A 13,370-nucleotide genomic window follows, 5' to 3' on the forward strand; every position below is an offset into this window, starting at 1 on the left:
TGAGGAAAAAAATTATTTTTAGATATTTTTGGAGGATATTTATTATAGCAAAAAGTAAAAAATAATGCGTTTTTTTTTTTTTCTTTTTTTTTTAAATTGTCGCTCTTTTTTTGTTTATAGCTCAAAAAATAAAAACCTCAGGGGTGATCAAATACCACTAAAAGAACGCTCTATTTTTGGCGAAAAAAGGACGTAAATTTTGTTTGGGTGCCACATCGCACGAACGCGCAATTGCCAGTTAAACCAACGCAGTGCAAGATTGCAAAAATTGCTCTGGTCAGAAAGGGGGTAAATTCTTCCAGGGCTGAAGTGGTTAAAGGAGAGTTCAGAGTCCAGGACTACACCTACAACCTTGGCATGCGGGGATGGGCTTATAGTTGTGTCACCAATTTTGACAGAGAAATCAGGGGAAGGGGCATATGGGGGAGCAAAAGTTATAAGTCCATTTTTTGATTTAGTTTGAGGAAGTGGTGTGACATCCAGACTGATATATCTCATAGTAAATTAGTTATACGTCCAGAGACAGAAGGAGGGAGTTGAGATGTAGAGAAATAGATTTGGTTGTCGTCAGCATAGCGGTGGTATTGGAAGCCATGGGAGGGCTATCAGTTGACCCAGGGACGAGGTATAGATTGAAAATAGGAGAGGTCCAAGAGCAGAACCTTGGGGGACCCCAACAGAGAAAGGAAGAGGAGAGGAAGAAGTAGAGTTGCAAGAAACGCTAAAGGTGCGGTCGGATAAGTAAGAAGAGAACCGGCGAAAAGTACAGTCACCCAAGAGACCAAAGGAGTGGAGTTTTGTGAGGAGGAGTGGGTGGTCAACTGTATCAAAGGCACCACAGAGGTCCAGGAGGAGGAATACAGAATAGTGTCGATTTTGGTTTTGGCCGTTAGTAGATCGTTTGTTAGTTTTAGGAGAGCAGTTTCTGTGGAGTGTTGAGGACGAAATCTAGACTGTAGGGGATCAAGAAGGCTATTATCAGCGAGGTGGATGGTCAGTCGGTTGTAGACCAGACGTTCGAGGAGTTTGGATAAGAAGGGGAGCAAGGAGATGGGGTGTAGGTTGTTAAGATTGGATGGGTCCAGTGAGGGCTTTTTAAGTATGGGTCGGACAAGTGCATGTTTTAGAGAGATGGGGAAGATGCCAGAAGAGAGGGAGAGATTGAAGATGTGGATTAGAGAGTGTAGCATAGAGCCAGAGGGTGAACACAGCATTTGTGAGGGAACAGGATCCAGAGGGCAGGTGGTAAAGTGGACATTACCAAGCAGTTTAGCAACCTTGTCTATAGTGGTGGGGTTGAAAGAGGGGAGTAATGATTATGCCTGTGGGCATTTATTTTCTGAGATATATTAATAAAAAGCTTAAAAAAAGGAAGGTCCACTAACTATCCGGATCCTCTGCTGCATGAGAAATTAGAGCTTTAAAGTTGGTGGCGGCAATAGTTTTAAACTTTTCAGACCAAGAACATTTTTTTTAGTGTCCCTTCTTGGGAGATGAACTAAGAGCACAAACAATGTTCTTTTCTGTAAATTACTAATCTCATCAAGCAACCGTGTAATGGAGATAAAAAGGGCAGACATCCAGCATGGGTGGCATCTAGGTATTGTTTAATACATGCAGTCTAGAGTAAACATAGCAACCCAAGGACATGAATTTGTGTTTTTTCAGGATGACTGAAACATTTTCAGGATTACTGATTACTTTATTGTTGCAGTTCTTTTTATAGGGCAGGGACCCTAATGTATCAAGCAGACGTTGCAAGTGTCCCTGTTGGATTAACCCTCTCTTGGTGACCGATATCACTGAAAATGAAAGTGAGAGAAAATTACAAATTTTAAGTTGGCCACAGAACAGGAATAGTGGGAATGCGGACACTTGTTCTGGTGAAAAGATGATTTCCCTCAGGGAAATTTCCCTAGTGGGACATAGATGGCAAGAAAAAAATCACAAAAACTTTGACCATTCATAAAAAATAAAAAAATAAAAACTTTGGCTATAATTATATTTCATGGTTTTGTTTTGTTGTTTTAACCAGAGTTCTATTCTGTTCTCTTAGACAGGGAAGCCTGCATTTGGGACTTGGAGGAGCGCCACCTGCAGGAGAGACACCAGCTCAATAAGCAACAGCTGAAAGACCAGTACTTTTTACAGCGGCATGAATTGCTTAGAAAACATGACAAGGTACAAAAACAGCTGGGGTTGATCACTGGTAACTTTTTACATTAAATGTTTGGTGCAAAAAAGATTGCAGCTCAGTACTCCTCTAAATCAAAACGTTTTCTTTATTGCCCATTGGGGGACACAGCTTGATGAGAATTTATTATATTAGGATCTTCGTGATTGGGGTGAAAGATCTATCTTTTGTACTAGACTAGCCTGCATGCCTTTATATGAATAGGCCCGGCCCTGTGTGAGCAGGATAGAAGGGAAGAAAAGGAGGCCCTTCTCTGTTCACTATAGAAAATACTGAAGAGACCATTTTCTATGCAAAGGATCGTCACTAGTTAAATTTCAATAGTTAGACTGCCTAAGCCTGCATTGTCCAGTAATTAGCCATAGCTGTGTTTTTTAACCCCTGGCATGACTACCTGACCATGTCAGTGCGTGTTCCTTGTGTAGATTTTTCTTTTTGATGGTAAACCATCTTATTGTTAGTAGCAGTCTGGCTCTAATTGTAAGGAAGGTCATCTTGTGGCTTCGGGGAACCCATCAGATCAGGATGTAGGTGCAAGGTTTACCTTGGTACTTTTAAAGATTGTGACTTTTGTGCTTCTTACAGACCCTAGTGGGAACCACCTGTGCCAGTGGGTATTTTTGATGCTTCAATAAATATACACACACATACACATACAGGTGCATCTCATAAAATTTGAATATTATCAAAAAGTTTATTTCAGGTATTAAATTAAAAAAGTGAAACATATATTTTATATAGATGCATTACACATTTCTTTCTTTTAATTTTGCTGATTATGGTTTACAGCTAGTGAAAACCCCAAATTCGGTATCTCAGAAAATTAGAATATTACATAAGACCAATAAAAAAAAAGTGTTTTTAATACATCAATGTTGGCTTACTAAAAAGTATGTCCATATACAGGATAGTTTTAGCTCATTACTTGGTCGGGGCTCCTTATGCATGAATTACTGCATCAATGCAAAGTGGCATGGAGGCGATCAGCCTGTGGCACTGCTGAGGTGTTATGGAAGCCCAGGTTGTAGCTTTATAGAGATGCTGATTTAATTTTCCATCAGGAGTTGGCACCTGCCCACACCGACAAAAGTCCAAATCCTGGTTTAATGATCATGGTATCACTGTGCTTGATTGGCCAGCAACCTCTACTGATCTAAACCATATAGAGAATCTGTGGGGTATTGTCAAGAGGAAGATGAGACACCAGACTCAACAATGCAGATGAAATGAAGGCTGCTACCAAAGCAACCTGGGCTTCCTTAACACCTCAGCAGTGCCACAGGCTGATCGCTTCCATGCCACACCGCATTGATGCAGTAATTCATGCAAAAGGAGCCCCGATCAAGTATTAAGTGCATACTATACTGTACGTGAACATACTTTTCAGTAAGCCAGCATTTCTGTATTAAAAATCCTTTTACCGTATATACTCGAGTATAGGCCGACCCGAATATAAGCCGAGGCCCCCAATTTACCCCCAAAAAAACTGGCAAACTTATTGACTCGTGTATAAGCCGAGGGTGAGACATGCCTGTCCATCCCTGTGTGTGTGTCCGTCCATCCCTGTGTGTCCGTCCATCCCTGTGTGTCCGTCCATCCCTGTGTGTCCGTCCATCCCTGTGTGTCCGTCCATCCCTGTGTGTCCGTCCATCCATCCCTGTGTGTGTGTGTGTCCATCCATCCATCCCTGTGTGTGTGTGTCTCCATCCATCCATCCATCCCTGTGTGTGTGTGTCTCCATCCATCCATCCATCCATCCCTGTGTGTGTGTGTCTCCATCCATCCATCCATCCATCCCTGTGTGTGTGTGTCTCCATCCATCCATCCATCCATCCCTGTGTGTGTCTCCATCCATCCATCCATCCATCCCTGTGTGTGTCTCCATCCGTGTGTGTGTGTGTGTGTGTGTGTGTGTGTGTCCAGCCTACCTTTGTCCCGAGCCTCCGTCCCGTGCCTTGCCTCCTTGCCTCCGTCCCGTGCCGTGCCTTGCCTCCTTGCATCCGTCCCGTGTCGTGTCGTGCCTTGCCTTGCCCCCGTCCCGTCCCGTCCCGTGCCGTGCCGTGCCTTGCCTTGCCTCCGTCCCGTGCCCTCTTCGTCGGCGGCCATTGTAAAGTTCAAAAGCTGCGCCGCCGCCTTCGCCTGTGATAGGCGGAACACTGAATTTCCCAGCAGCCTGTGTTCCGCCTATCACAGACGTCGTATCATCCTCGTCCGTAGTACGAGGATGATACGATGTCCGTGATAGGCGGAACACAGGCTGCTGGGAAATTCAGTGTTCCGCCTATCACAGGCGAAGGCGGAGCCGGAGGCGCGGCTTTTGAATAGAATGGCCGCTGTCTGTCTGCTCGACACGCTGATCGAGCGGGCAGACAGCGATGACTCGAGTATAAGCCGAGGGGGGCACTTTCAGCCTCAAAAAAGAGGCTGAAAATCTCGGCTTATACTCGAGTATATACGGTATTTATTTTTTATTTTATTTTTTTAAACTGCTCTTATATAATATTATAATTTTCTGAGATAATGATTTTTGGGTTTTCACTAGCTGTAAGCCTTAATCCTCAAAATGAAAAGAAAGAAAAGCTTGAAATATATCGCTGTGTAACGCATCTATATAAAATACATGTTTCCCTTTTTAATGAAATAAATTAACTTATTGATATTCTAATTTTATGAGATGCACCTGTATGTGTGTGTGTATGTATATATGTATATGTATGTATATATATATATATATATATATATATATATATATATATATAGCATGTTTGTAGTTAATATCGCTTTAAGATCTATGTTAATATCAACAAACTGAAATTGAGATTTCTTTAAAGGCATTAAGTTTGCTGAAGCAAAAACTTGATATACACACTGCACTTATAAATGCTCAATCCTAAGAATTAGATGACAGCCCCCCAATTTAGCTGTTTTAGCATGAGACGTAGGTGCCCTACATTACTTGAAACTGTCTTTTCGTGATTTAGATGCAGACTTTTTCACAATGGCATATCTGGTGGTATTCTGAAATAAAATGCAACTGTATCCTTGTTACAGGAGAAAGAACAGATGCAGAGGTACAACCAGCGCATGATGGAGCAGCTTCGATTACGGCAACAGCAGGAAAGGGTTCGACTACCAAAAGTCCAGAGAAGTGAAGGAAAGACCAGGATGGCCATGTACAAGAAAAGCCTTCATATCAGTTCTAGTTCTAGTGCTGCTGAGCAGAGAGAGAAAATTAAGCAGGTGGGTAGCATAAGCCTGCCTGTTGTGGGTTTTTAATCTTTTTTATTTTTAAAGGTCCCTTCCAAAAGTGTGTGCATGTGTCTATTTCTAATCTGTTCATGTAATCAAGGTAGTTTTTAGTCTGAAAAAAAAAAAATATCTTAAGGTGGTTGTAAACCTCACTTGAAAAACGAACAAAGCATATCCTTCTATAGTGTGCACTTGCCTCAAGCCAAACCACTGAGTGTGAGTTCTGTTAGAAGTCTGGTTTCTTAGCTGTGCGTTTTTCCCTACGGGATTGTGTAGAAGCGGGGCCCTTCCCTTCACTTAGGGCTCAAATTATACTCGGCTCTTCTCTCTGAGCTGTGCGCTGTATGTGAAATCAGATCCCTGCTTGCTGGAGCTGAAAAGGGCCTTTGGGGGGTTTGGATAGCTGTAGGGGGGAGGGCTGCAGATAAACATGTACAACTTATGTAGGAAGATTTGTTTAATCTTTGAGTAAGGCTAGTCACTTCACTGGGTATATGTAAGGGTTTACAACCACTTTAATGTCTGTATCTTATATTCAAACTACACATACTCCTTGATTTACATCTTGTGTTCTGTAGCAATTGGTATAATAGCAAGGTGGTTTCCATGGTCTCATCACAATTATAAATTCAGTTAGATTTTCCAATTTTACACCATTTGCTTTATGACACTTTCGAAAAAGTACAGCAGGCTGTAGATTTAAAGGTGCTTCACGTGTTATAAATAACATTTAAAGGTCTATTTTGCTATGCAATGTGGTAATGCATGTTATCCTGTGTTAAGGACAATGTCTCTTAAAAGCAACCATTTAGTTAATAAATGGGCTGGCTGGCAGGCAGTGCAACTTTAAAGAGGAACTTCACCTCCGTACATATTTCATTTTGCATTCCTATTTACCTTTTTCTCTGGGGTATCCTAAAAACATACTTAGAATCCCAGCGAATCCAGGGCTGTGATCTGCCAGTCTGCCACTGCACGCCATGTCTGGCAATGGCATATTCTTCCTTGCATCATCGGGAGCCAGGTGTCTCTTCTGGGTTCTATGAGTCGGCCCCTTATTGACGCGCCACAAGGTTCAACATCCAGCACTATTATGCCTCAGCTGTAACCTCCTGGGATAAGAGCATGTGGAGCAGGGATATGTCATGCTCTAGACTCAGGGGAGGATGAAGGCCAAACAAGACCAGAGTCTGTCAGACAATCAGCCCGTGTGTGGGCTCCGGCGGACTTCTTCTTTCCAAAAGTCAGGTGGACTTAGAAAGAAGTTTTGACAATCCGCCCGTCTGTGTGCTAGTCCGCCGGACTTTCGAAATGAACGGACTTGCCCACACACGGAGAAAAGTCTGTTCATTTTGAACGTGGCTCCTGGTAGATGGGACTAGCGAAGGAGGTGAATGTCGCCGACTTCATCGGCGAGATTGACATCTCGCTAGTGCTGTCGCATGGTATGGATTTAAAGGGGAAGCCCTACACTGAAAAAACAGCGTGGTGGTCCCTCCAGAGTCCATAACAGACCCTTATCCGAGCACACAGCCCGGCCCGTCAGGAAAGTGGGTGGGGACGAGCGGTCCTGCGGACTCCCGCCATAGTCCGATCGTTTGTACGCGGCATTAGATGCTAGTAGTGAACCATTCATACTACATGTTATGAATGTCCAGCAATACTAAGGAGACCAAATAGAAAAAAAAATGTCATTCTTGAACTTAGGCTGAAAAATAACGAAGCCTCAACAAATGTGATTTCAATCACATCGGAACTAGAGATGGACTGTTGGGGCATGGGGTCAAATTGTAAAAGGTTACTGTTGCCTCTAAATGTGCCAAAAATGCAGTATGACTTTTCAGGGTCTTCTTGATAGGCTTGATACATTTATAAGGCTGTGTTTAATGGCAGACCAGATTACAGTTTTTTTTCCCCCTTTTTAGTTCTCTATGCAGGAGGAGAAGAGACAGAAAGCAGAGAGAGCGCAACAGCAACAGAAACATGAGCACCACCTACTGGAAATGCAGGCTCAGTGTGACAGCAATGCAAGGGAGCTGCAACAGTTACAGGTGAAGACAACATAGAGAGTCTATCTGTATATGTGATATGTCCTGGATGTTACAGCACAACAGACTATTGAGTATAATTTTATGCTTTTAGTTTTAACAAAATCAATATCATGGCTTGCATTTTTTCTGCATTAATATTATCATATAGACAGATATTTGCAGAGATATTGTAGTATGTCTAGGTAGCGTATAATTTCATGGTATTACCTTTAAACATGCAGTAACTGTATTAGCAGTTTTTTTTTTCTTTCTTTTTTTATCTTTTTACTTGTAGCTTTTACAGGCCTATAGGACAGAATCTGTTTTTAATTAAGATTTTTCATTAATACATTTTTAACCTCTTAGGCCCATATTCTCTGTTTCAGTAGACTACACTGCATTTTAGTTTATTTCTCAGCTCTGCAGCCTCAGATTTAATTAATTAAATTGGTGTCAATGACTCTGCTATGATGCTGCCATATTTTTATCCTGTTGGTCCATCTTTGTTCCTGACATGTATTGGCATTCATTGGATTGCTTTTTAGAATGAGAAGTGTCACCTTCTAGTGGAGCATGAGACCCAAAAATTGAAGGCAGTTGATGAATCCCACATTCATATGCTAAGAGACTGGAGAGAGATGCTAAGACCTCGTAAAAAGGTATGTACATAATATTTTCACCTTGTATATTTTATTTATATGTTTTTCATGTCTTATCGTAGTTATGATTAAAGCCGTGTAGGCACTACTCCCCAGGATACCTGTTTCTACTGCCTTACACTGTATTTCCTTTTTCCGGCTCGCAAGTCACTATGGGATTATGAGCCAGCAGGAGGAACCACAGATTCTAGTAGGGAGTTTAGATATTAAACACACCTAATGAGTGCCGAATGCCTGCCACGACAAGAGAGCAGCAAAGAGTAAGCACCTGAAAAGGTAAGTATAGATGCTTGTCTTTTACAGGCTGGGGTTACGTTAACCAGAGCACTTTTTACAATTTGGCACTGTGCTGCTTTAACTGGTAATTGCGTGGTCATGCAATGTTGTAGCCAAACTAAATTTGCATCCTTTTTCTCCCACAAATAGATCTTTCTTTTAAATGGTGTTTGATTTGCCTTATTTATTTTTTTGCGATATAAAAGGAAAAAGACCGAAAATTTTGAAAAGAAATAAATAAATATTTTCTATTTTTGTCATAAAAAAAAAATCCAATCAACTCCATTTTAGTCACACATTTAGGCCAAAATGTATTTAGCCACATATCTTTGGTAAAAAAAAAAAATGTCAACAATAAGTGTATATTTATTGGTTTGTGCAAAAGTTATAGCGTCTGCAAACTAGGATACATTTTCTGTAATTTACGCAGCTTTTAGTTTGACTACCTATTTAATTTCTTAACCACTTGCCGACCGCCGCACGACGATATACGTCGACAGAATGGCACGGGCAGGCATATGGGCATATATATACGTCCCTGCCTTCCCGCGATCTGGGATGAGGGGGCGGCCATTCATTCATGGCCACCCCCTCGCGATTGCTCCCGACGAATAGAAATGCTCCTTGACATCACTTCCTCTCCTGTAATGTAAACACAGGAGAGGAAGTGATGTAATCTCTCCTCCGTGTCGGTAGTTTTCGTTCCGGCACCGAGGAGAGAGGATCGGTGAGTTGCACCAACACGACACTACACAGTAGAACATGCCAGGCACACTCACACCCCCCCTTCACCCCCCGATCACCCCCCCAATTACCCCTGCCCCCCCAGTCACAGTGACACCAATTGCATTTTATTTTTATTTTTTGCATTGGTGTCATTTGTGACTGTAATAACTGTTAGGGCAGTTAGGGTTAGCCCCCTTTAGTTCTAATGTACCCCCCTAACCCCCCCAATAAAGGTTTAACCCCGTGATCACCCCCCGTCGCCAGTGTCACTAAGGCTGGGTTCACATTGCAGCGGTTTATGAGAACGAATGTGATTCGCACCGCACTGCAGTGCAAATCACATCCGATCTCTGTGCGATTCGAGTTCAGCCATACAGATAGTATGGCTGAATTCGCGCCGCACCCGCGGCAAATTCGCACGGGACCCTTTTTTTGGTCCGCAGCAGAATCGGATCGCATGGGTGTTCACACCATGCGATCCGAGTTTGCAGATCGCACTGCGATATGCAAACTGATCTGGGGGTGTCATTAACATTTCACTGACACTCCCAGCAGTTCGCATAGGGCAGTTTGAACTGCCGCCGGGAGGCATGCGATGCGGGAACCCGCCGCGGATTCGTGGCGTTCCTGCATCGCTCCAGTGTGAACCCAGCCTAATAAGCGATAGTTTTTCTGATCGCTGTATTAGTGTCACAGGTGAGGCTAGTTGGGCAGGTAGGTATTTAGGTTCGCCGCAGCTTTTTATAGCGCCAGGGACCCCCATATACTACCGCATAAAGCCCCCTGATTGCCCCCTAGTTAACCCTTTCACCAGTGATCACCATATAACTGTTACAGGTGACGCTGGTTGGTTAGTTATTTTTTTATAGTTTCAGGGCACCCGCCATTTATTACCTAGTCTCACTAGTGTACCCCTAAATTTAGGGGTGTCTACTTTCCAAAATGGGGTCATTTGGGGGGGGGGGTTTGTGCCATCTTGGCATTTTATGGCCTTCAAAACTGTAACGCCCTTAGAAAGCCTGAAGGCGGTGCTTGGTTTTCGGGGCCCCGTACGCGGCTAGGCTCCCAAAAAGTCCCACATATGTGGTATCACCGTACTCAGGAGAAGCAGCAGAATTTATTTTGGGGTGTCATTTCACATATGCCCATGGCATGCGTGAGCAATATATCATTTAGTGACAACTTTGTGGAAAAAATAAATTAAAAAAAAAAAGTTTGTAATTTTCCCGCAACTTGTGGCAAAATATAAAATATTCCATGGACTCAACATGCCTCTCAGCAAATAGCTTGGGGTGTCTACTTTCTAAAATGGGGTCATTTGTGGGGGTTTTGTGCCATCTTGGCATTTTATGGCCTTCAAAACTGTAATAGGTAGTGAGGAGTGAAGTCAAATATTTACGCCCTTAGAAAACCTGAAGGCGGTTCTTGGCTTTCGGGGCCCCGTACGCGGCTAGGCTCCCAAAAAATCCCACACATGTGGTATCCCCGTACTCAGGAGAAGCAGCAGAATTTATTTTGGGGTGTCATTTCACATATGCCCATGGCATGTGTGAGCAATATATCATTTAGTGACAACTTTGTGAATTTTTGTCATTATTCAATCGCTTGAGGCAAAAAAATAAAATATTCAATGGGCTCAACATGGCACTTATCAATTTCCTTAGGGGGTCTACTTTCCAAAATGGGGTCATTTGGGGGGGTTTTGTACTGCCCTGCCATTTTAGCACCTCAAGAAATGAGATAGGCAGTCGTAAACTAAAAGCTGCGTAAATTCCAGAAAACGTACCTTAGTTTGTAGATGTGACAACTTTTGCGCAAACCAATAAATATACAGTTATTGACTTTTTTTTTACCAAAGACATGTGGCTGAATACATTTTGGCCTAAATGTATGACTAAAATTGAGTTTATTGGATTTTTCTAATAACAAAGAGTAGAAAATATCATTTTTTTTCAAAATTTGCGGTCTTTTTACGTTTATATCGCAAAAAATAAAAATCGCAGAGGCAATCAAATACCATCAAAAGAAAGCTCTATTTGTGGGAAGAAAAGGACGCAAATTTTGTTTGGGTACAACATTGCATGACCGCGCAATTACCAGTTAAAGCAGCGCAGTGCCAAATTGTAAAAAGACCTCTGGTCATTGACCAGCAAAATGGTCCGGTCTGAAAGTGGTTAAAGTACTAAAATGGCTGGGCAGTACAACCCCCCTCCTCCAAATGACCCCATTTTGGAAAGTAGCCACCCCAAGGAAATTGAGGAGGTTAAAATATTCAATGGGTATGTTGAGCCCATTAACCACTTCAGCCTCGGACCAATAAATACCTTAAGGACCAGAGGTCTTTTTGCAATTTCGCACTGCGCTGCTTTAACTGGTAATTGCGCGGTCATGCAATATTGCACCCAAACGAAATTTGCGTCCTTTTCTTCCCACAAATAGAGCTTTCTTTTGATGGTATTTGATTGCCTCTGCGGTTTTTTTTTTTTGCGATATAAATGGAAAAAGAGCGAAAATTCTGAAAAAAAAAGATATTTTCTTCTTTTTGTTATAAGAAAAATCGAATAAACTAAATTTTAGTCATACATTGAGGGCAAAATTTATTCAGCCACATGTCTTTAGTAAAAAAAATGTCAATAAGCGAATATTTTTTGGTTTGCGCAAAAGTTATAGCGTCTACAAACTAGAGTACATTTTCTGGAATTTACACAGCTTTTAATTTATGACTGCCGATCTCATTTCTTGAGGTGCTAAAATGGCAGGGCAGTACAAATCCCCCCCAAATGACCCCATTTTGGAAAGTAGACACCCCAAGGAAATTGCTGATGGGTATGTTGAGCCCATTGAATATTTTTTTTTTTTGTCCTAAGGGATTGAATAATGACAAAAAAAAAAAAAAAATATTTTTTTACAAAAAGTTGTCACTAAATGATATATTGCTCACACATGCCATGGTTATATGTGGAATTGCACCCCAAAATACATTCTGCTGCTTCTCCCGAGTACGGGGATACCACATGTGTGGGACTTTTTGGGAGTCTAGTCGCGCACGGCACCCCGAAAACCAATCACCACCTTCAGGATTTCTAAGGGTGCAAATTTTTGATTTAACTCCTCACTACCTATCACAGTTTCGAAGGCCATAAAATGCCAAAATAGCACAAAACCCCCCCAAATGACCCCATTTTGGAAAGTAGACACCCCAAGCTATTTACTGAGAGGCATGTTGAGTCCATGGAATATTTTATATTTTGCCAAAAGTTGCGGGAATATTACAAACTTTTTTTTTTTTGCACAAAGTTGTCACTAAATGATATATTGCTCACACATGCTATGGGCAGAAGTCAAATTACACCCCAAAATAAATTCTGCTGCTTCTCCCGAGTACGGGGATACCACATGTGGGGGACTTTTTGGGAGCCTAGCCACGTACGGGACCCCGAAAACCAAGCACTGCCTTCCGGATTTGAATATAAAATGCTATAAAAAACAAACTAACCAGAGTCACCCGTAACACTTATACGGTGATCAGTGGTGAAAGGGTTAACTAGGGCCAATCAGGTGGTTCAAATTTTTATTAGGTAGTATATGGGGGTCCCTGGCGCTATATAAAAACCTGACGGGGAACCTAAATAACTAACTGGCTAACCAGCGTCACCAGTGACACTTATACTGTGATCGCTGGTGAAAGGGGGTGAAAGGGTTAACTAGCAGCAATCAGGGGGTTAAAACCATTATTGGGTAGTATATCGGGGTACCTAGCGCTATAAAAACCTGGCGGTGAACCTAAAAAAATAACTAGCTACCTAGCGACACTAGCGACACTGATGCAGCGTTCAGAAAAATTATCGCTTAGTGACACTGGCAAAAGGGGGTGAAAGGGTTAACTAGCGGAAATCAGGGGGTTAAAACCATTATTGGGTAGTATATCGGGGTACCTAGCGCTATAAAAACCTGGCGGTGAACCTAAAAAAATAACTAGCTACCTAGCGACTGTAGCGACACTAATGCAGCGATCAGAAAAACGATCGCTTAGTGACACTGGCAAAAGGGGGTGAAAGGGTTAACTAGCGGCAATCAGGGGGTTAAAAACATTATTGGGTAGTATATCGGGGTACCTAGCGATATAAAAACCTGGCGGTGAACCTAAAAAAATAACTAGCTACCTAGCGACACTAATGCAGCGATCAGAAAAATGATCGCTTAGTGACACTGGCAAAAGGGGGTGAAAGGGTTAAC

The 13,370-nt window shown here is 42.2% G+C and overlaps 1 protein-coding gene across 1 annotated transcript in view; it reads left to right on the forward strand.

Annotated features, from left to right (window-relative positions):
- Window positions 1-13,370, forward strand: part of STK10 (serine/threonine kinase 10) — a 224,033-nt gene that overhangs the window by 200,676 nt on the left and 9,987 nt on the right. Inside the window, exons 15-18 of the mRNA XM_077472770.1 lie at window positions 2,057-2,181; window positions 5,246-5,434; window positions 7,369-7,494; window positions 8,019-8,132. Of these exons, the coding sequence (XP_077328896.1) occupies window positions 2,057-2,181; window positions 5,246-5,434; window positions 7,369-7,494; window positions 8,019-8,132 (554 nt within the window). The remainder of the gene's footprint in view (window positions 1-2,056; window positions 2,182-5,245; window positions 5,435-7,368; window positions 7,495-8,018; window positions 8,133-13,370) is intronic.

Source organism: Lithobates pipiens, unplaced genomic scaffold (genome assembly GCF_037356315.1).
Source record: "Lithobates pipiens isolate NorthernLeopardFrog02 unplaced genomic scaffold, aLitPip1_a1.2 Scaffold_8, whole genome shotgun sequence".
In the NCBI taxonomy this organism is placed as follows: domain Eukaryota; kingdom Metazoa; phylum Chordata; class Amphibia; order Anura; family Ranidae; genus Lithobates; species Lithobates pipiens.